The 24,769-nt window shown below is 38.3% G+C and overlaps 1 protein-coding gene across 1 annotated transcript; it reads right to left on the bottom strand.

Moving 5' to 3' along the window:
- Positions 1-678: 678 nt before the first annotated feature.
- Positions 679-20,890, bottom strand: LOC118262343 (membrane-bound transcription factor site-1 protease). Its single transcript, XM_035573606.2, has 20 exons — positions 20,386-20,890; positions 18,288-18,467; positions 17,997-18,083; positions 17,778-17,874; positions 17,308-17,528; positions 16,389-16,529; positions 14,173-14,331; positions 13,523-13,610; positions 12,506-12,687; positions 12,086-12,250; positions 11,609-11,758; positions 11,056-11,138; positions 10,192-10,397; positions 9,595-9,793; positions 8,951-9,014; positions 8,498-8,638; positions 7,873-8,013; positions 7,174-7,354; positions 6,658-6,846; positions 679-2,979 (listed from the first exon to the last, which is right to left on the bottom strand). Exons 1-20 carry the CDS (start codon positions 20,623-20,625, stop codon positions 2,756-2,758), a joined length of 3,138 nt encoding a protein of 1,045 aa, XP_035429499.1. The 5' UTR covers positions 20,626-20,890; the 3' UTR covers positions 679-2,755.
- Between the last annotated feature and the right edge of the window lie 3,879 nt (positions 20,891-24,769).

Below are 24,769 nucleotides of genomic sequence, written 5' to 3'. Positions count from 1 at the left end.
ACCCTGTAGGGTCAAAGAAATCCGATCTTACGGTACGTAATTTAGGTACGCATTAAAAATGTTTGATGACGGGGGAAAGACGTCTAGGGAGTGTAGGTTACCTCACTAACAACTCTCTGGTATAGTGGTATCTCACCTCTCCAATAAGTAGATACAGATCCTCCCAACAAACCAATCCTGGAGCCCTCACCGTGTAACGAGGACTATGTAACATTCCTAGAAAGACCTGCGTCTCTCTTGAGCCTCACTGTGCAAGGCGCAGTGCAACTGTTTTCCCTGAGGTCACTTTAGAGTAAAGAAGGTAGCATGTATCTAGATGATGCAAGCAGGATATGGCGTAAGGCACCAAGGCAGTTACCTCCTCGACGCCTTTTATGAGCAGGATCAAATCCCTCGTGATCCCGCTCACATCACGATTCGTTTTAGAACATTGCAGTAACAATTCCCTCCAATTTTCTGTCTTCTTGGCAAGTAGGACTAGTGGCAGGGACGTTCTCAGAATATAATGAGGTAGAGGCATGTACTTATTTCGAAATTCTCGGTAATAATATCCAGCAAAATAGTCGCATTTTATTATAATGAGATCATAAACGACTTCCATATTAAGTGGCTGTAGATAACACATTTGATCTGCTTCGAGACAAGGCGTTACGGGTTACGGTAAATAAAAAAACAATATAACAGATGATTCTTTATTAACAAAATCTTATATAAAATAAATGTCTAAACGCGAAAGCGTACGTGATACCAGTCTTTCATGTGTAAGCTACCATGAGTTACAAAACAATGTAACCATGTAAATAAACCACTAAACTAATAAATGTGACAATTTCATTACTTGCATCTACCGTTTCAATGTTGTACACAACTGCACGGTGCTAACGGCGCGACGCGTACCATTTCGGTGTCAACAAATCTTTCGAGTTGAGTGAGTTGTGTGCGGCAAGCCTTAGAACGAACCATGAATCAATAATTTCAATATAAATCCTTACAAAATAACTGTGACATAAAACACCAGGAGTACGACCACGCAACTTATAAAGTTACACGGTCCACAGTCAAAAACTAAATCATAAATAAGTAAGTAAGTATACGTTACAAAATAAGTCTACAATAAACTTAACCTAGTTGTTACAGACCGATTCGTATATTTAAATGTTTACGTACGCAATATAAAACTGTTACTTTTCAACCATATTATATACTTTTACAAACAGGCAATAGTAATATATCAATATGTAACAGGTGAGTTATACATACACGCTATATATACGAATGAACAACATACCCCGAGCTTCGCTGAAATATTTCACAACATCTACTTGGATTACTTAGCGTCACTTCAAATACATAATCAATCGACATTTAATCAATCATAAGAACAAACAAACTTTCATGATCTCATCACTTTACGTAACTTTACTTGGTCACGGGTTCGAAGCGGTTTGAGCAAACCAGTTAACGTATTGAGTTATTTTCCAAGGGAGGTTGGCCGCGGACCAGAGGTGGCCGCAGACCCGATAAAAAATATTTTTATAAATATTACGTAAACAAGTGACTTTTGGACTCTTTCACTAGTAGGTACCTACATCATTTGAACTTTGATAATGTATTATTTTAGGGGAAACATGAAACATCTTTTTCCATTGCGTAATTCCGTATCTTATTATTTGCAATATGAGTAGGTAGTTGACAGGAATGCTAACTTGGCTTAAAACCTACTGTTTACATTTACACGGTGTTAGACTTTAGACTGTGTACTACATTAAAGATTTTTAAAACAATTTATTAATAGTTTTTTGTTAATCAAGACCAGCGCAGAACTTAAACCAAGAAAGCATTCTCAAGTTGGACTTTCCCGTAAGTAAACTTTTATTAGGAACTTAATTAATCTTATAGTTAAAAGCAATGCTGTATCGGTACACCGCGGTACATAACGTACTAAATATTAGTAAGCCATCCAAATTTTGAAGTTCCGCCACGTAATCCACATATAAATTCACGATTACCTATCTACTACTACATCGTACAAATATATAATTTCTGCAACTTCTGTATTAATATCGACAAAGTAAAACGACGAATAAATAGATATGATAAGTTAGTCCCATTGCAATGAGGTACATTTTGGTAACTTAATTAAGGCCCTTAGTAATATAACATTAGTTGAGTTAATTTTATTAGAGTACTTAACATTAAGTAAAGATATGCGACCGCACGTGTGAACGTGGCGTCGATACCTACTTGTGCACACCGTGTCATCAACGAGATCTCTATTTATCTATATATTATAATATCGGAAAATATAAATTGTGACCTATTTGCAGACAATGGTATATTGTTGCGCGATAAAACTTTATCCAAAATATTAAGTTCATTTATCCTAAAGTACGACGAGCTACAATTTAACTATTACATTACAACTTGCCGGCGCGCCGGTGCATCAATAAATTATAACGAAAGTGTAAGTATTTTCATGTTATTAGCTAGTGCCGCGCCACGGTACCTACTCACTACAAGTGACTTTCTTTCCTATAAGTAAAGGTTTGTGATTAGGACGTCCCCATGTTTCTTGAGCCACTAATAAATCTCTATAAAACACGTCCCCTGTTTACCTATCTGTTTACCTAGTCATACCCTACTACTGAAGTAAACTTGCTTCGATCACATTCAGTCCTAAATATTTATTTGGCCCCACGTTAGGTTTTTATCACGTGATTCGTCTTTGTTTTGCTGTATCATAATTAGGTGTATGCTATGTGGCTAAGGACATGAGCCTCCGGCGGCGCAGCTTGCGGCCGCAGCGCTTCCAGGCGGCGGTGAGGCAGTACACGACGGCGATGATGGCCAGCAGCGTCATGGCGCGGCTCGTCATGCTCGGGCTCTGCTGCTCCGTCCCACCGTGAGCGCGCGACGGCGCAGCCCCAGCGCCACGCCAAGTGCGCGGCGCAGGCTCCGTACCCTCTATCTCGGGGGCACCTGTGAATATAACTTCGATCAACTCATGTCTCTCTCTTACAATCTAGCATCAAGTATGTTAAACTAAATAGGTATCATATTCAAATCATGTCTACATAAAATTTTGTCAAAGTGACTGATTGACAAATTTTTGTTCAAAAAGAGGTATTCCTCGAAGCGCAACTGTTTTGAAGCGCACCTCTCCAAGCGCACCTATTTTATTCCTCGAAGCGCACCCGTTAGTTGCGCTTCAAGGAACTATTAAAAATATTAATTTTTATTTCCTCTAAGCGCACCTATGTTTTATTTTCGACTAGAGAGGGTATTCTAACTGAAACTATCGATAATAAGATATCGATAATTTGATACACGTAGCGCTAACTATGAGCAAATAAGGTTAAACCTTTAAAAATAGTTTCTTGTCAATGTCATCGCAAAATTAAATGTTCCGCTTGAAACCACCAATCAACGACTTTTATTAGTTATTTTATACAATATTCAAGAACTCTGTACTCGTCGACCATAGATTGTTATTTTTTTAAATAATGATCCTAATGAGTGGACAAAGACCTCAACCGAAAGTATTAGTATATTACGTACACTTTTTAATTTGTGACAATAGATGCGCGTGGCGCGGGAGCAGTATACGCACATGCGCGCACACACACACATACACACACAGACAAATAGACAGACAGACAAACCGTAGCCATTTTGTGCGGGAACTGGTGTATGATATTCATGAAGAATCCATGTCTACCTTTTTTTTTTTTTGAGGGGGTAAAACCATCCAATGACTTCTCCCACCTTGGGCGAGGCGAGAGGGAGTGTCAGACTCTTACTGACTAAAAACCACCCCGTTCCTTCTCCTGCTTTTCGAGCCGGAGCCTCGGTAAACCCGCTAGGTAGTCCGCAGCTCCGGATCAGGCATCAGCCCTGCTGGGCCCCATCTGTGGTGGTCTGATGGCTCTTTGAGGCGCGCGCGGAACGCGACGCGCCGTACGCACGGGTCTGGTTCTGTTCGGGCGGTAAGCTACCCTTGCTCGCCGTCCGCAGGCCCGCACTTACGGTGGCCGGAGATCGTCCAGCGATCCCCTACGCCCGGAGTGTCTCTCGCGACGGCTGGGGCTTGAGGAGGATTGTTCTCTCACGCGCCCCGCCTCCTCCTTAGCTAGCATGCCTGCTTCGCAGAACGAGGAGACGGTATCCCAGTCCCTCTCGCTCCGCACTATGGCCTGAACCAGATTCGGACGCGAGAGATCGCCGTCGCCGACCACATCCCTGAGGACTTGGCGGTGCTATCCATGTCTACCTTGGACCCTCTTCCCGAGCTTTATAAAAGAAAATTGAACAATTTACTTGACCAGGGAATTAATTTGTCACGCGAAATACCAAGTAATAATAATTATACGTATTATACTAATACTTTCGGTTAAGATCCACTCATTAGGATCATTATTTAAAAAAATAACAATCTATGGTCGACGAGTACAGAGTTCTTGAATATTGTATAAAATAACTAATAAAAGTCGTTGATTGGCGGTTTCAAGCGGAACATTTCATTTTGCGATGTCATACATCGACAAGAAACTATTTTTAAAGGTTTAACCTTATTTGCTCATAGTTAGCGCTACGTGTATCAAATTATCGATATCTTATTATCGATAGTTTCAGTTAGAATCCCCTCTCTAGTCGAAAATAAAACATAGGTGCGCTTCGAGGAAATAAAAATTAATATTTTTAATAGTTCCTTGAAGCGCAACTAACGGGTGCGCTTCGAGGAATAAAATAGGTGCGCTTGGAGAGGTGCGCTTCAAAACAGTTGCGCTTCGAGGAATACCTCTATATTGCAACTGCTAGTCAAGTGGAAACAACTACCAGTCTATATAACATTCTATCAAGCTAAACATGAAATTAATTCATCACAAGATCCAGTACCTCTACACGCGCGTACTATTGCGAAATCAATTACGCAACCCTTTTATTCTATTTACATTCATACATGTTTTTTTTATTAGCGAGCCAATCGCGACTCACCCTCCCCCTATGACCTTGGAACGCAGACCAAGGTCAATGTGAACCCTCGCTGGACGACCCTTTCACTGAGACCCCTCACATTAGCGGTACCGCTTTGTGAGTGTCCTTTCATTCGCCCTCTCAAATTACGAGTCCACTGTAGTAGATGTATGTATGTATTTAGTGCCCTTTATCTCATGCCGCTGTTGTATGATATTGAAAATTACACGAGCGTTAATACTTTGAATGACAAACTTACAAATCGATGGTGAATACTTTATTCATTATAATAGTTACTCACAAATTTAATAATCGGTAGGTATATTGTTAAATTCTGGATATACTTTGTTTTGCATTCGTTGTGATTGTCGTGTATTCTTTAAAAAATGTATGGCACTATTTCATCTTACAAAAATAAAAAAAATGCTGTTCGTTAGTCTCGCTAAATCTCGAAAACGACTGTGCCGATTTTTTGGTCTTGAATTTGTGGAAGTCCATGTCCAGTTGAGGCGATACCAAGTTTGCCGGGTCAGCTAGTAATACATTATTATTTTGTCTTATAAGTATTAATTCACATTGGTAAATTTTAATTATTTGACCATTCAATAACGTGGAAAGCGTAAAGTCTCAACTAAACGGTTCTATAAACACATAGTTCATTGTATTATACTTGTTATAGTTTTACCTTCTTCCAAATGGGGCTGCGTGAGTGTACGTCAACAAAATATACAAAAATGTTGCATAAGTAAAATAAAAGATGTCTTATTGCATCACACTCAAAAGACAGTCACTCTTCAGATACGCTATGCCTACGTAAGTACTTACTAAATAGGTAATGCTAATTAATAGCATTACAGTAAGACAAAAGTTAAGCAGCTTGTTAATTTTAATGTCCATAAGGCAATTTTATTTATGTATAAGATTTCAAATAAATAAATACTAATACTAAACTAACGTAAACTAGTCCCTAGTGGCCATAAAGTGTGATATTTTTAACTGCTAATTTCAATAACCGATCTTAATTGAATATATTTGGATTCATTTTCATTTTTTGTTTATGTAAGTCTATAGAACTAATGTGGTATTTGGCGTCTTATTGTTTCTATTCTACCTATCTCAATGATGCGTGAAGATATGTATGTGATAGGTGTGTATTTATGTAACTTATCTTAAAACGAGTATTATTCACACATCCATAACCAGTACTTTAAGGGAGTTTTCTTTTATGATGGGGAAAGTTTAGAAATGTACATTATTATCTAGAATTAAGGATCTACATCTCACTATTTGAATAAATGAACGGGGTCTTTGTTCTTTATCCACTGCCACTGCCACTGCTACTATAGGCGAATAAGGCCCGGTCTACCGGTCTATCCAATCACTCCCATTATTTGTGACAGACATCCTACATTAAAACTTGAAGCTTCAATAACACAGTTTTAAAAACAAACTCTTCGAAGGACCCTTTCAAAGTTGTTGCTGTAAGATGTCACGAGTTAGTACCCTATATCTAAATTACCATTGTACTATCAGCTAGATATAGAAAAACAACATAAGTTTTGCGACCTATGCCTTCGATTTAATCTCAAAAACTGAGATTGAGATAGAAATATAATTTCTACCGGGCGGAGGCGGGCTGGAGTTTGCATTTTCAGAGAAAATGTGAAAGTGTCTTGTACTTACCAATACTTTTAGGGTCAGTAGGTTGATGTCGCGGTGCGAGGGTGCGGGCCGACGGCGGTGCATGGATCGGGTGGGGCCTCACTGGGGTCGGGGTCATACACTCCGGCACGGGCCGCGGTCCGCTGCCGTCGGGAGAGAGAACCCTGGAGTATACGTGCAACCGACCACCTTCTGCTCTCTGAGGTAATTCTGTTAAAAACCACAATATTATATTAGGCAAGGAATGATTGGACCTTATCTTTAGGGTTATAAAAGTAGTTGGTTCAGTCGACCTAGATCTTTTTACCTAGGGTCTTAATACAATGTTTAGGATAAACTGTGTCTTTGCTAATGCGCCGCAATAAAAATGTATTGCTGCGACGTGTTTTGCTTTTAAGCTATTATACATATTTTAAACTTTTATGCTTATAAACAAGTTCGAAGCTGGATTTTAGGGAATCTGCGAGCTAACTTATTAGGGTCCAAATTATCTATTATTATACCAAATGATTCGTATTCCTTCAAAATTGTACATACCTGATGGTATAATATGGACGTCTCGCAGTCGATGTTGATGCGGAGTGGCGGCGTCCTTGAGCGAGGAGGGCAGATGTCCGACGAGCGCGTACTGTAGCGCGGCGAGCAGCAGCCAGTGGCAGTTGCGAGCAGCGCCGCCCTCCAAGCACGACGAGTCACCGTACACAACCAGTCGACCGGCCTGTCCGTAAACCAAATGTTATTTTTTGTACATTGATTTATCTGGTGGTAGTCCGTAAGCAATCGGCGCCACCCATGAGCATCAGCAACACCGGATGAGTTATAAGTGCTTTGCTGAACTTTAGGAGGGTTAGGGTTAGGTAAATCTTATATTTGGAGATGATGATATCCCATTTCATCTCCAGAATTAGTAAACAAATTAATAAAGTAAAATAATTAATTTAAAAAAAAAACGTGAAGCGTGTTACTTTTTGGTGTTTTTTTTTAACATAGCTCATTAGCACCTGTCAATAATGAGTTGACGCCGAACGGCAAGGCAGTGTTGGTCCAATGCCGGATGGCCTTTTAGTTTCCGCGTGGACCATTTTAAAGTTAACATTAAAAGTTAAATATTTTAATAACTATTCATTTCCACCTATCTGGTTGTTCAACAAAAATGTTGGAAATGGTCTGTCCTCTTCCCCTGTTGTAGTAAGATAATTATTTTTATATATTATAGCAGCAGTGTATGAGACAGACCTTGGGTAGCCTATCGCTGGTGTCGTTGGTGTAGTCCCTGGTTTCGCCGTCCGTCTGCAGTAGTCCCAGTATCGGCACGTCCACCGTCTGCCCGCCGGCCGACGCACCGCCTCCCGCACTCGGCTTTTCGCCAGACATTATCTGTATAATACAAAACGTAATATTACCATATCTTCTTTAATATTCATTGTAGGCTAAGCAACGATGGGATAACAATAGAGCACGCCGCCCATAAACCATACATTCAGTCGGGTCTTGAAGACACCTACATACTTAAGAAAAAAATAAACCTCAAATTCTTTCTCGTTTCTCCCTGCTTTATTCCGAAATAGTTTTAGGTTCGGTACAGTCTTTAACGGGTCAGCAAAATGTCAGTTAACTGACTTGTTATATTGTTTACATAATTATTATTATTAGCTTTGTACTCCTACTCGTAAACAAATTAAACGTGATAATACAACTTCAATTTAAATTTGAAGAATGGGCAGTCTGTTCACACGAAGAACAGAATAATATTTATTCACCATATTCGGCACCACAGGTTGCAGTTGGACAAATGGTGTCGGCGCCAACGATCGAGTCAACGTGCGGAAACAATGTAAACTTATTTGAGTAAATAACTTACTTGATGTCCCTGATCACTAAGAGGCGCAGTTATCAGGATTCCATGTTCAGGGAAGCTATGTATATGAGTTCCACTCGCGTAGTACATTGGATGACCGCCCAACCTGAATGCTCCTTCGAAAACGCGATCACCCAGGGCAACCTGACAAAATTAGAAATGTACATTCATTACATTACTCACGTCTTAATTGTATACAAATATGTAGTATGCCTTCCATGCTACTACATTGTTTATGTGTGCACTTCATTCACATTTAAACATCTGGTCATAAAAATAAACCGTAAACCGGTACTCTGCACACTTTAAATAGTATTTATAGAAAAATAAATACATTCGTTTAATTAGGATCAGCAAGTTGTCGCTATATCGAAAATATTTTTTCAGTGAGTGAACACAATACATCTATTTATTAGGTTGCTTGGCCTAAATAAGTCATTACAAGATGAAACTTACTTGATACATGCTAAGTAAATCGTTCAAAGCGGGCACGTTGGCGCCTCCTGTTTCAGGTATCCACCTGGAATAAGAAGATATTTAAGATTTAATTACTTACATAGTAATAATGTGGACGTGCCAATAATCTTAAAAAATAACAGTAGAGTAGAATATCGAAAACGAAATGTGTTTGTTGAAACCAGAATTAACTAATGCGTTAACATCCTGAGATTATATTAACGATATACGAGATGAAGATGATTTCCAAAATAATATAACAGATAATGCAATGTTAAACCAGTTCAAGACGATGTACCAGGTTTTAAGAAGTAACCTGAATTATGGCATGACGGTAGCTATAGTTTAGTCATGGCTTTCTAACCTACCTGCCTAGTATGTTGTTATTTTAGTGGTAAAATTTTACCTAAAATCCAATGTATTGGACCTTTAATCCAAGGAATTGAACTCTATTTAAAAAGAAACTAGTTCTAACTAGGGAAAACGCCTTCTATCTAAAACAGCATGTTTTAACATGTATCACAATTGTGAGATGAAGAAAAAATATATTTGCTTATCACAGTTGACTAATTGTTTAATTTAGCTGAACAGCTAAGGTTGCGAATATTGTTTATTAGTTAGATTAGATAAGTATTTTCACTCACCATTGTCGAGTATTTTCATCGTAGAATTTAACGTGGCGCAGCAATGAAGCGTTGTACCAGTCCGCGAACACTACGAGAGACATGCCGGAGTCGACGGCTTTCTTCAGCGCCGCCATTTCTTCGGGGAAGTACTCGTCTTCCGGGTCCACTAGCAGCAACGCTCCATACAGCGACGTGTCAATGCAGGTTAAAGGACAACCTGTGTATTAAGAATTTGGTTTTAACACGCTTTTGTTGAGTCAAACTGTTAACAACTATGAAACTGTGTTATCGGTGTTGATAAGATTTACAATAGAATTCCATTTCTCCTGATGACGAGGACATACAAGGTGTAACGTTAAATACGTAAAACCAGGAAATACATCATTCACAGGACATGCCTTTTTAAAATAAAAACATTTAACATGTTGCCTTGTTTATTTATTAGATAGTCTATACTACCACATGTGTCAACCCGTTAAAATAAGTTAACAAACATAAATGGTTGTCGTCTAAATAAATTTATTAAAAATCATTTGGAGTCTGAAGATTTGTGTATTTTAGGTTACAAGTTAATAAATAGTAGCAAGTAGATTTTAGTATAATATGATTAGTTACCCATAACTTCCAAATAAAAGCCGTGCTCTCGAAGGCGGCGATACATGTCACGGAAATTGGTGTGGACGTGGTCGGCGTGCCAGTCGAGCGGGTCGTGCTTGGCGCGCAGGTCGTCGCGCGGGAAGTAGCCGCCGGGGTAGCGCAGGCTGTGGAACTGGTCCCACAGGAGCCGGCGCGACCGCACCGGCACTGGGATAACGCGAGCTCTGACAATACATTTAAGAATTAAAACATTTTTTTTTTATCAACAGCCGTCGACACAATAAGGGTTTGCCATAAACTCTACGCTTGGCAGGCGGGTTGAAAATTGCAGTTTAAGGGATCAGGTTTATGCTTCATCATCTTTTATTCTTGCCTGTGTATGGCGTCACAGGCAAGAAGACTGCTTCGCTTCTTCGAGTGGTCGCATGGGCGACTCTCGAGCTGGGGTTCACGGTTCGGTCAAAGTACTACAGATATTTTTCGGTTTCGTAGATCATATGAGATGACAATAACAAGCCCACCACATCTACATACCAAGGAACTTATAGCTGCCCAAAATGTGTAGTATATCTAAACTATGCACCAAATAGAAGGCTTTATCATATTATCAATAACTAATTTTCTTCGATGCTACTTCTTCACAGCTTTAATTCCTAGAAATACCTATATTTTAACATATCGTCAGATCTTAACTAATTGTTATAGGCCTGATTAATGGCTGACCTCAATCCAAATCTTCGGATTAAGATTAATTAGTTTTTATTAGCTTAATTAACGCATATTTTGACAAGTTTTGTATAAAAATATATCAAACAGCTATCATGTAATCAGACATTGTAAACAGGCCCTCAGTGTTACAGTTTATGTGTAGTTACTATTTACCGTATAGGAAGTGTGAGCGTAGCATTCCTCATGATTTTCTCTCCGGAGTCATCGTCGCTTTCAACCGTGACGTTCATGTGACCCTGTCGAATTGGAAAATAATAATATTCTCAATTACGCCACGTCAGGACAAGTCACGGTCCGTTTAACTATTTACACGCCACACGATTCGTGTAAACAGCTGCGTTCACATTTAGTCAAACATTATTATAGAAATTACTGCCCCTGTTACATCAGTTTTTACAGCTGTATTAATATAATATTATGTAAATAGGAAAGACCATGAGATGATTAGTAGGTACAAATTAAATAAATGAATAATTGTATCGCCATTTATTCTGGCTGACTAAAACTGGTACTAACAAAATTGTAAACAATTACACTTTTTGAGCTTTACACTAATGTTTTCATAAGTGTTTTGTATTCGGATTTATCTTATGAGTTTACATAGAGAAACAGGACATGAATTTTACAATTCTGCTTTACAGTTTGTGGATTAAAAACAATATTATAAATATACTTTAATATATAACAAAGAAATATCTTGACTTACCTCAATAATACCATCAAAATCGGCGCCTTCTTCAATGACGCTGAAGCTCAGTGCTAGCCAACCAGACCAAGGCCAGAGGATCGGACTGTACTCAGCCGACACTGACAGAAGTACGCCGTTCGGAAGGTGCGGGTGCCATGACACGTCTTTCTGTAAATAAATTTATATTTTGTAAACAAACTTAACAAGATGGACAATTCTAGGTAACACGGTTCCGGTGTCCATCGGCGGCGCTTACCATCAGGTGATCCGTTTATCGGTTTATCCCACAAATTTATATTACTTTGTGCAGTTACTCTTCTGGTCTTACTTTTCCTATAATAGCTATCCAAGCTAAGTATATCAAAGAGAAAAATTGTGGATCCGTTTAAATATTACATTACGAGAATAGTGTTTAGTGAACGGCAATGAACTTATCGTCCAGTTTCTTCTAGGGTACAACAAGACATTGGTTATTAATAATATAATGATACGTACGACTCTCCCCGAGACTCCCAGTCCATTGATGACGGTGACATTGGCGATGGTGGGCTGCGCGCTGTAGTACAACGGCTGCGTGCAATACGGCCACATGTACTGGCACTCGGTGAGGTCGATGTAGCTGGGACTCAACGACGCCTGAGGCTCGTATTTGCGCAGAAACTGTAATATTGATAAGGAAACTCTGTTATACCTAAGTGACAGAAAAATACTTAGTTGGTGAAGTTTGTGGGTACAATGGCCAGCAGATAAACCTACTCTTTTCTATTAAATGTTTGAACGAATTGGAGTAGGTTTGTAGGTTGTCCTCTGCCTGTACACTTGCCTGGACTCTGAAGAATTCACCAACAAAGATATAATAAATAATGCTTGTAAATAAATTTAATGTTACTAAAGCTCTCCGATCAATGTTTGTACCTGATAAGCGCTAATAAGATCCAGCTTGCCATGTCCCTGTTCGAACATGTTGGGCCCGGGCAGCCGCAGCGCAGTCATGCACAGAGCCTGCTTCACTGCTGCGGGCGTCAGATTGTGGCGCGGCACGCCACTGGCCAGCAATGCTATGGCACCGGCCACCACGGGCGACGCTACTGACGTACCTAGCACAAACAAAACATTAGGCCTTTAGTCATCAAGAAAATAGAAGAAAGTAAAGCATGCAGCCATTTCCATACCTACTCATGTTACATATTAAATTATATTATAATCCTAAATCTACTAAATAATAGGTAAACATTAAAAATCTGCCAACAAATTATGTTTACATCGATTAAGATGAAACCAAGTCCATGTTACTTAACTATTATTATTAAACGAATAAATGAGACAGTAAATGATTACGCGTCCCGCCATGTCAAGATAAAAAATAGTTACGTATATTGCCGGGTGAATGAACTGTCACAAAGATTGGAGTCGCGTTGAAAATTAACTAGCAATTGAATGAAATTATAAGACGATCTACACATGACGCTGTTGTATTTATGGTTTCGAATTTATATGTACATTTTAAAATGAAATATACACTGGTAGTAGACTTGATAAAAAGATAATATAGGAGCATATAAATAGCTAGTATACAGAACTCAAAGGAAATCTATTGAACCATTAAATATATTGAATAAGTAACAGCAAAATGTATTCATCTTGAAACATGTTAATCTATCCAAATCTAGCATCACTACCAAGTATATGCGACACTTAGGTAACAAAGAAGTACAAGACGTGTCTCATGAGCAAGCAGGTATCTTTACCTGCCACATAGCTCTTGCTGTGTGGATTATTGTATAACAACATAGCTTTACGTAAGCATCTATTGCTATTGTTATGATTGACAATACTTTACTATTCTAGATTGAGACTTAAGATCATTTTCTTACCACTTAAAGCGGATATAACTTGCATTAAAGTAAGTCATTTATAAATGTATATACAAACCACTAAGTGACCGGCAACCTCCATTGACACTTGAGCCTCTAACGCCGCTACCATAAGTCACGATGTCTGGCTTCATACGCCCATATCCCTAAAAATACACAGGTGTAATAATAGCAATAAGGAAGGTAAAGCATATTATTATGTGTTGAATGATCACAAGGCGAGTCTAAATTTAAACTGTTTGTAAACAGTCTCTAGATATAAAAGTTGCACGAAGACCGCGACTGCGCACGGATGTGGTATCTACATATATTTGTATTGTGGGCGCAATATTCTTATTCCTTCGATAAGTACAGCGCATACTGCGATGTAATCAGTACCAAACTCATCGGTCAAAGTTCAATCTACACATAGAAATGAGACTGAATAAGGAAAACTTGAAAGTTTGATTACAAATTAAGTAAGACTTGAAATAGTGTTTAGTATCTTCTCAACATTACTTTTAACTTTGCTTAACGACGAAGTATGACACACTGGACCTTTACTTTTAAGTTAACAGTTATCTTTATTTTTCAAGTGAAATCAATTAAATTACCACCATAACCGTTACGTTACACCATTTTAATTTGAAATTAATTTACTTTTTCACTTAAATAAAAATAAAATTTAAACGTGTTATTTTATACTGCAATTAATTTTGGTGATCTTACGTGTGGTAGTTCCCATGTGGTCATGCCTCTGGACGAAAATTTCGCAATCCTGTCATCGAACCCGATGCCTCCAACACCAATGACATCCATCTGGTCTGCAGGGTTGTTAAGAGTGCCGTACAAAGGACCGTCGTTACCTATTGCAGACACCATGATTACCTAAAAAGATTTCTTAATCAATCAAGATATGTAGTATACAATCTTTATCATCATAAATATTAATAATAAACCATTTTTTAACTTTTATAAGTCTGCGTTTGGCCACCAACCCGTTAATTGCCTTATTCAAATTAAGTACGTATACTTGTAGGAGGTTTAAGAGAATCAATCTCACTTCTTACGAAATTAATTATTGTTTATTTTCGGTTTTTTTTATGAAACACGCCGAGCAGGCATATCACCTGATGGTAAGCCATCGCCGCCGCCCATGGACACTTGAAACACCAGAGGTGTTACAAGTGCGTTGCCGGCATTGTGTCTCGCGTAGATCTGCGTTCCGACAGACAACGGGTTAAGGGTTGTTGTTCGGGAATCGGGGATTGGGAAGATTGGGAAGGGAGGAATTGGGCCTCCGGTAACCTCACTCACACAACGAAACACAATGCAAGCGTTGTTTCACGTCGGTTTTCTATGAGGCCGTGGTATCACTCCGGTCGAGCCGGCCCATTCGTGCCGAAGCATGGCTCTCCCACACTTCTGTACATTGCACTTTTACTCAAATAAGCCAGATGAGGTATTTCCTACTGACTACTCTGAGAAGAAACAAGATTTAATGAATATCAAATTAACAAGTCACAGGTTATAGTCAGAACGCACGTAGTAATCACAACAAGACACAAATAATTGTGCATCATTAATTAATAGACGAACAGAACATTTTGTGACGACTATAAAAGGCAAAGTTGGGATGTGCCTTTTATGCACTGCCTGTAATTTTGATTAAGCTATGTAATGACGACATGGAATGCATTTCAGTGGGTATTAGTAAGAACCCACTAAAGGAACTGTATAAAGATCTGTCCAGCAGATACGCTATCACTTATAAACCTGAACCTTCAACCCGATAGCTTAAAGGTTGAGATTATGGCAAAGCCTCTTATGTTGAGGAACCCGATAGTACAGTTACAGTACTGGACGCACAGAAGTCACGGGCTATTGATGGTTTGATATTGTGGTTCCAGTCAATCTTGATCGAAACTAAATACATGTATATATGGAGCTTTAAAAGTATCTGCACGGCTTTGATGGGAGGTAGTGTTGTATTTGAAGATTACAATAGTAAATCTAAACTATTGATGATGAGTAATTCATTTTTCATACAAATAAATCTACGTTTACGTTTGTTATGAAAGAGCTATCTTTTTCACGGTCTCTGTCGCTTGTTCAATTGATGACAATTGTTTTCATTGACGAAGCAATGCATCGTGCGTATTTGTAGACCACTTCATACAAAGTAATGTTTATTTAACTTCTTTATGTTCTCAAATTGAATCAACCGGTTCGGGGTACGAAATTTCTTCACTATTGTAATCTTCAAACAAACACAACACTACCTAGAAGGTAGTGTTTAAAGCCGTGGCAAATAATTTTAGAACACCTTAATATTATACATAATAAGTCCGCAGGGCAGCTTCTCAAATTGAATTAACCGGTTCTGGGTACGAAATTTCTTCGCTATTGTAATCTTCAAACACAACACTACCTTCTATTAAAGCCGTTGCAAATAATTTTAGAACGCCTTTATTATACACAATAATATAAGCAACAGCAGTATAAATTACTTTGTTGATTTGAAGTGACATGCCTAACTAATCACAATACAACATTAATTTTTAGATTACAAAGGCACAAAGCGTAGATAACCGAATACAAAAGAACCATGAGTTTTAATTTAACACTGAAATAAAGTTACTTCTTTTGTTTTTGCTTTATTTTTCTTTTTATCACATCTTTACTGGTTTTCAAGTAGGTAACGAGTAGAGTTATCGTAATATACTTAATTTGAATATTAACATAACAACTAACAGTCACATAATTTTATTTGATAAGACCATTCGGAGATCTCATTATAAACATTAATAAGAAACAATAATTACGTACGATGATAATGTGTTTCATGTAGTTTCAGTGAAGTGTGGGTACGAATGTCCTTATGTATGCCATCTGGATAAATAGTATTGCTAGTGTAATGATTTAGTTAGTTGCTTGTCTCTTACCTTATTTGCACTAAGCTCCCATACTTTGTCAACAAATGGATGATCCATGAAATCCGGTCCACCAATGCTCAGGTTAAGCACATCAATTTTACGCATGATAGCGTAGTTAAACGCGTCCAGAAACCAGGATGTGTATGAAACCTGCGTGGAATAAATGGCTACTTATTAAATACAGCCGCAATAAGTTAATTTTGTAAAATTGCTAAACAATAGTTACATACAAAACTGACAAGCCTAATACTTTAGTACTTTCAGGACCAGGTTATAAATAATAAAATATATGTAATTAGGAATCAGAGTAACCTAAGTATGTAGGTACATCATGAGGGTGTGGATGAATGTTTGTTACTCAATGACTCCGGGTGCAGGCTGTGTGATTGTGTAACAAACATTCGTAATTCAGGTTCAGCTCAGTAGTAAACTGAGCCTGTAGATAGCGTATCTACAGCACCTACGTCCCCTAATTTTGGTCAAGTACGCTGGTACGCGTGTAGATAACTAATACAATTGATCTTAAAGACAATGTTTTTACAAATGTCGAACCAGTTTACTTTATAACGCGTGACAGTTCATATAAAAGTCTTCATTATCTTATCTGTAGACTTTAATTAAAATGTAATCATGCCACAATTATCTCTTCCGGCAAAAATATAATAAAATCTTTGCCATTTAATAAATCTAGATAACAAAGAGTGTAACTCTTTCTACCTATAAAATGACTTTATATACCTACATACGTAGATACCTGAAGCAATAAATCGTAATGCATTCCTCGGAATAACCGATATAAATAATCACGTGATTGATTTCGAAAATACATTTTTAAATATGTAGGTACTAGATTCAAGAAATCAGAATGGAGAAGAAGAACAAAACCATATTAGATATACAGGTAGATAAGAATCATTTGACTACATACCTGATTGTCGGTAAAGACGCGGAAAATATGTAAATCGGCATCAGGTGCAAAGCCAAGGCATTCAGCTCGAGAGGCGATCACACCAGCGACGAAAGTCCCATGGCCTAGAGCGTCGTCCAATGTGTTTTCGCCGGTCCAATCGGTGCGTTCTCGGACACGCCCAAAATGTGGATGATTCCGAGCTAGCCCCGTGTCAAACACTGCTACTCTTATACCCTCACCTGCCAGAATGATAAACCTTGTTATAACTTTGTAAGACACTAGCTACTACTGCGCGGTTTTACCCGCTACCCGGCTCTTACAGGTCGTAGCGTAATTTCTTACCGCTGATGTCGGTAAATTAAAATGAAGAAAATGTGTCTCAAGAGTATATAAGTTACCGCTTAAAAGAACTTTATTTCCTTAATTTTAAGTTTTGAGACAAGGAACTAGGTGGAAGAACCTGCAGCAGATAAGTAGGTCTTACTTACCAGTTACACCAAGAGACCAAAGCAGGTCAGCTTTCAAAACCGATGTTATTTGCCGAGGGACAGTCCTCAACAACTTCCTGGACGTGTAACCACCATTCTGTAAAAAAACATAAGAAATCAATTAAATGGAAATGTGTTTATACATAATAAATCAATAGTTCCAGCTTAAATAGGCTGACCTGATACACCATAAATGAAAGTAATAAACCATTTGCTTACCTCACGCGGCTGTCTTAGGGATTTCGGTCCTCGTACTCGATGATTACGCCAGCCCGCATACAAACATCCAGCTGGTCCACAATCATCCTAAAGTACAATGATAGTTTAAACAAACGTTAATGACATATACACTCGCGCACACACATACAATCACAATAGTACAAAACATTTAATTCAATTGGCACATGTAGCAGATATCAATACCTATTTGAAAATATTTGTGCCTCATCTCATCGCATTACAAGAATTACTATTTAGACACGTAGTGATAGGATACATATAGGTATTTACCTCGCGAATGTATTTGATAGTACGGGTGACTTGCCGCTGCGCTGTAACACGACGGATAGCTGGATGGTCTTTCAAGGCATCAAGTGCACGTCTCCCTTCATCTTCAAGAACTATCACATCAAAGTCACTTGGATATTCCTTAGCTGGGTTATTACGTTGCAGCAATGTCCAATTTGATATCTGAAACAATATTTTAATTTAGTTTTGTGTCTCCAAAAACTTATTATTAACTAACCACAGAATTGCTGAAAGGATTTTAACCATTCCTGGCATTGATGAACAAAATTTGAAACACTGTGGTTTTCAAGGACTAATATTCAGCCTTGAGTAGTTAGGTTTTCGATATAACACAGGATATGCCTATTATTGAAATTAATAGTAAATGACTCCCCTTAACATTTGTTGTCACTCTTATAATGGATTATAAATGATATTAATGAAAAAATAATAAAAGGATAAAAAACAAAGATATACTAACTATATTGTATTGATACCCGTGCCACCCTAAGAATCAATGAATGAAACTAACTTTTTATATTATTTTGTCCATGTATAATAAAAGTAGTAATTATACATGGTTAAATAATATAAAAAGTAAATGTTTCACTTGATTAAGGAACTCAATGTTAATAGCTAGCAATAGTAGTGACTCTATGGTCAAAGGTATAGTACAATCCAGGATTCAGTTGTCGCTCAAGCAAAACAATAAAATGATGCAATATACATTTTATATTGAGTGCAATTGAATACAATTTAATTATATTTTCTAATCTGGTGATTAGATACAAACTCTAATTTTTTCAACTTAATATGACTTAGGAATCAGTCATAAACTGCAGCCGATCTTGTTTACCTCTCACCACAAGGCAACTGTCAGAGTAGACTTTTGAGATTGTGCGAACTATTCTAAGTATATAGAGACTTATTACAACAAACATCAAGCTATTTCAATTGCACCATTTATAGAAAATCACAATGTGTGAATATTCTTAGTTAGAATAGATTGAGAACGTAAATAGAATGAAAGAGCATAGCTGGTAATTTTCAATTTATCAATATGCAGATTCAATATTTTAAAATCGCAATGGCAAAGAAGGATTATTAATTACATCCATAAATTATTATAATACCTACATCTGGCTGCGAGGTTAGTAAAAGAACTGTATTATAAAAGAATGCATGTAATCAAAGAAAATCATAGTGGGGTATGATATATTTTTAGTGTGCTTACATTCACAGCATCACTCATAGATCAACAACCTATAATCTGCCCACTGCGGAGCACAGGCTGTTAATTCTAACATATTTTAGGTTAAGAATGCTTAAACTATAATTTAATTGTCCTGGTCATTTATTAAACACCATGCTTGCAACTAATTGATGACTTCAAAATTAAAATTAGACATTTTAAGCCCATATTTTATCATGGCATTTATCTTCATTGTGTGTCACTGATATCTAAATAATCATAGAAAGTACGTAAGACTCATAAAAAAGAAACCATTGGTACTTGTCAGGAATCATAATAAATATAATTTTGGGCATGAAAATTAAATAAGAAATGCCACCTTAACAAGTTGGACATTGGGCATAGTACACATGGTATTTTTTTTAGTTTCTCATGAAATTCTTAGTAACAGCATGAAGTGTAAAACTGTGCAAGCCTCACCAGCAACTACATGAGACTCAGACTTTATCAAAGTGGAGTGTAACACTGTGTATGAGCACTTTTGCCTACCTCTTTGATAGCCTTTGAGAATAAATAAGCATGGCATTATGTATCCAATTAATTTAGTAGATTTTTATAGTTTGTTAACTCATTAGTTACTAATGTTTAAATCCATACTAATCAAACAGAGATATAGCGCAAAGCTTTCATAATCAATTCAATTAATCAATCGTTTTTTTTTCAATATTAACACAAAGACATTGTTAAAAATATACTAAGTATAAGTAAAAAATCGCTTTAGATGCCTTGTAATTAAAAGTAATGAAGGTTTGAAAACAGCAAAGTTGTAAACAAAGACTAACGACGATACTAAATGAAAACTTTTCTTTGTTTCAAGCTTTCAGCCGATATCAAATAATTTAAACTCACCCCCGCATTCCTTAAAGCTGCAGTGACATAATTCTCTCTTGTTGATCTTGGAAAATAACCCTTGTATGTTATTATATGTTCGCTATTCACAATATCTGAATTAAACTCGTAATTAACCCGCTGCGATATTGAAGAGTTACACACGGCATCAACGTTTGCATCTAGCCCATCTCCAAATGTTAAAGGTAATAAATGGAGACTGGTTAAAAATACAAACAGCTTCTTGCGGGTCAACCCCATGTCTGACGCATATTACAGCTATCATTGAACTGCATTATGTACTTGAATAAATCACATCCACGTTTTGAACATTTTCAAGCATCTCAAATAAGTTATTATGTTTATGAACATTAGTTTCCCGACTATTACAATTATCGATGACTAAAGGAAGGAACGATCACCACAACATTGCACTACGTTGAACTCGAACGCGAAAGTTGAAAGCAAAAATGTGTAGATGCAGACGATAGACAATACGGATACCTAAAGGTACCCAGGAAAATCTAAGAAAAAATAAATATCAAATATGTCAACTGTCAGCTTATTGACATTCAATTTTCTGTCAATGTCAAAATACTTTTACTTGCCAATAATAAAAAAAACATTTTTTTTAATTAACGCAACTTTGGTAATTATAATTATGATTTCTCCAAAGTACCATCTTTTAAGCTTAATATTTCAATTATTGAATTATTCCCATTGTTAATATACAAAAAGTTTATGCAGAGTGGATGTATTAGTAATACATGCACTTAGGTATTTTTGATCATATTTATTTGATATGGACCCCGCGCTATGGGTCAAATTACGTGCGTAAGCAAAAAATTTATTCTTCCCCAATTTTTTTATATCAGAAATTACCAACTCCAAATATCCATGCATGTAAAGCATGTGTTTAGAAGTTGACAGCAACAGCAGCAAGGGGAAATGGGACGCCGTCTCCTCCTTCTGCGAAGCGGTTATGCTAGCTAAGGAGGAGGCGGAGTACATGAGGGAACGAGAGAACGACGGAACGCCCCAGCCAACATAGGAGACATTCCGGGGATCGCGCGGCTATTTCTGGCGAATAAGGGTAGCTTGCCGCCCGACCACGACGGGATCCGGATTAAGTGGTAGTTGGCAAATTTTGTCAAGCGGAGGCCGCGTGGCGGCAAGCACAGCATAGGGATTAGGATATCCACCCACAAGGTGGACGGGCGACTTGATTAAGGTTGCAGGGAGCTGCTGGATGCAGGTCGCTCCCAGCCGGCCTATCTGGTAGTCATTGGGGGAGGCCTATGCAGCAGTGAAAGTCTTACGGCTGGTATGATAAAGGGTCTGACCTGTGGTCTGACACTCTCTGTATCGCCTCACCCAAGGGGTGAAAGAAGTCATTGGAAAATTTAACAAATTAAAATCAGTGGCATTGCATCTATAAAGTTGTACATTATTACCAGTGGCGTAGCGTAGTGGGGGCGGCAGGGGCGGCCCGCCCCGGGCGGCACTTTTTAGGGGGCGGCAAATTTTAAACAATAAATAATAAAAATATTTTGTAAATATTTCAACCATTTTATATTTTTTTCGCAACTAGAGATCGGAGAAAGTAGTGATAGTGGGGATGGAACCTTTAACGAGTGGTCCTGCCCCGAGAGGGAACCTTTAGATAGAGTCGACTGTACAAATTTGGACCGAATAAAATGAGCTTACTCTTTAGGCGTAGTCCCGAAATCATGGAAGACGGCCTTGGTCCATCCGATCCCTAAACAAAAACCGGCCAAGTGCGAGTCGGACTCGCCCATGAAGGATTCCGTAACAGCAAGTAGATGACATAATATAAAAGTTGTAAAATAACTTGGTTTTACATAGTGTTTGTATGAACGACAAAGTTATATTTGCGGTTTTTGAAAATGTTTTATTTCTTAAAAACTAATAATGATATCTGGTTCAAACTAATTTTCGTTGTTAGTTTCTATTGAAATCTACAGCATATATTTATTTTTGTTTTCTCCTTCTCTTATTTTGAAAGTTAGAGGGGGGGACACTCATTTAACCACTTTAGAAGCGTCTAACTTTCAAACGGTTAATTTTGACGAAAAATGGTTTTAAGAACCTTAATGTCTTTTTTAAAGACCTAAACATAGACACCCATTATGGATATGTTAGCTGAATTTTTTTTAATCAGTTCCATGTATGGAGTCATTCGAATAGCGGTTACCGAAATACATCAACCTTCAAAGTTTCAACTATGTAGGCCCAACAGTTTCGGAAATAAATGGCTGTGACATACGGCCGGACGGACGGACGGACAGACAGACATGACGAATCTATAAGGGTTCCGTTTTTGCCATTTGGCTACGGAACACTAAATAGGCGATGGAACAAATCCGTCCAACTACAGACCGATAGCCATAACTTCCCTCTTCTCGAAAATAATGGAATCCATTATTAACTGCCCGCTCTTGCGGTACCTAGAGGATCACCAGCTACTCAGTGACCAGCAATACGGTTTTCGTAAATGTCGATGGGCTGGGGATCTTCTGGTTTACCTGACACACAGTTGGGCACAGGCGATCGAATCTAAGGGGGAAGCGTTGGTAGTTAGCTTGGACGTGGCGAAAGCCTTCGACCGGGTTTGGCATAAAGCACTTCTTTCGAAGCTTTTTTCCTATGGGCTTCCCGAGAAATTGTGCGAATGGGTCTACTGCTTCCTTGCAGACAGAAGCATTAAGGTCATTGTCAACGGGGAATGCTCCGACTCTCTGTCTGTAAACGCTGGTGTCCCTCAAGGCTGCGTGCTATCACCTACCTTGTTCCTCCTCCATATCAATGATATGTTGCAAATCAGCAGCATTCATTGTTATGCGGATGACAGTACAGGTGATGCCTATTATACCGGCCGCGCTAACATTTCTCGGGAAAACGTCATCGAGAACCGAAACAGACTTGTGTCTGAAATCGAGACTTCTTTGCGGAGAATCTCAGATTGGGGTGAACTTAATTTGTTCCAGTTTAACCCTACTAAGACCCAGGTCGCCGTGTTTAGCCCGGTATTAGAATTGGGATACTTGGCATCAACATTTCGAGCGACGTCCATATCCGTGGCCATCTAGAGGATAAGGCTAAATTATCCTCGAAAAAGCTTGGTGTGCTCAACAGATCAAGGCAGTATTTCACTCCAGCCCATCGCCTGCTTCTATATAAGGCGCAGGTTCGGCCCCATATGGAATACTAGTCTCATCTGTGGGCGGGGGCACCCCAGTACCAGGTTCATCCTCTGGACCGCGTTCAGCGGCGTGCGAATCGGATTGTTGAGTGGCAGGAAATTTAAAACCGACTTGACACTTTGGCAATGCGTAGAGATGTAGCTTCATTGTACATTTTATCGCCTATACCACGGGGAGTGCTCTGATTCATGACTGTTCTCGTCATGAATGTGTAGTATACATTAAATTAAAATACCTAAATAAGGGGGCGGCAAAATTGTCTTCCGCCCCGGGCGGCCGACACTCACGCTACGCCACTGATTATTACCCAATTGTGAACTACATATGTAATTCTCCTATAATTATTATACTCTGTGCATGTTATTATAACGATGAGTGCGGGTGCCGCGGGTCGCCGTAGATTTCTTTTAAACCAACTTCCCTGAAAGGAGGAGGTTCTTAATTCTCCCAGTATTTTAGCAAGCATGATAGTTCATAGATTTGTAGATCGATTACTTAAACATTTCTGGTCGGTTTTGCGTTTCATTTTTGGTCGGTAGGTTATACTTTCAAGTTGTTCTGGTGCCAGATGGTGAGCTTATGATGATGAGACCCCAGGAAAACACAGAATCAACTCACTAGGGAGGAAACCCGAACCAGAACCGAGCATATTCGTAGGTTCTGATGAGGCGGCAGCCCCGCTAGCGAATTAAGGCACTATGGGCTAATCACCTGCTTGCCCGAAAATATTTTATTCTTGATACCGAAACTAAAGTAAACTGAAATTCACTGACGACGAATTTTGGCATGAAATTATGGAAACCAATTGCTTTTTGGGATGTACGTACAGTAAGTGAAGATAGCCTAAGCAGAACCAGTAATGCTTTCTTACAACCTGCAGATACCGTACTCGGACTAAGTGGATTGAGAACAAAGGGTTTCGGAGAAATAAGAACGTCCGCGGGTTTGACTTGCCGTCCCTAAGGTCAGCAATTTCTTTTTCCATAACCAAAAGTATTGAAATCAAGCCCTTTTTTCAACGTCCTTTCCTCTAGGTGTAAATGTAACAGTAGAAAGTAAATACATACTCATTTTTTATACTCTTTGGTAATCAACAACACTTGAGACTTAACTATAAACTATACTTATTATACTCTTTGTTGAATAAAAAAGTATAATGGGTATAGGGAAAGTAATCAATT

The sequence above is a fragment of the Spodoptera frugiperda genome, chromosome 25, assembly GCF_023101765.2.
Source record: "Spodoptera frugiperda isolate SF20-4 chromosome 25, AGI-APGP_CSIRO_Sfru_2.0, whole genome shotgun sequence".
Taxonomy (NCBI): domain Eukaryota; kingdom Metazoa; phylum Arthropoda; class Insecta; order Lepidoptera; family Noctuidae; genus Spodoptera; species Spodoptera frugiperda.
Note: the sequence above shows the minus strand (reverse complement) of the source record. Positions and strands in the feature narration are given on the sequence as shown.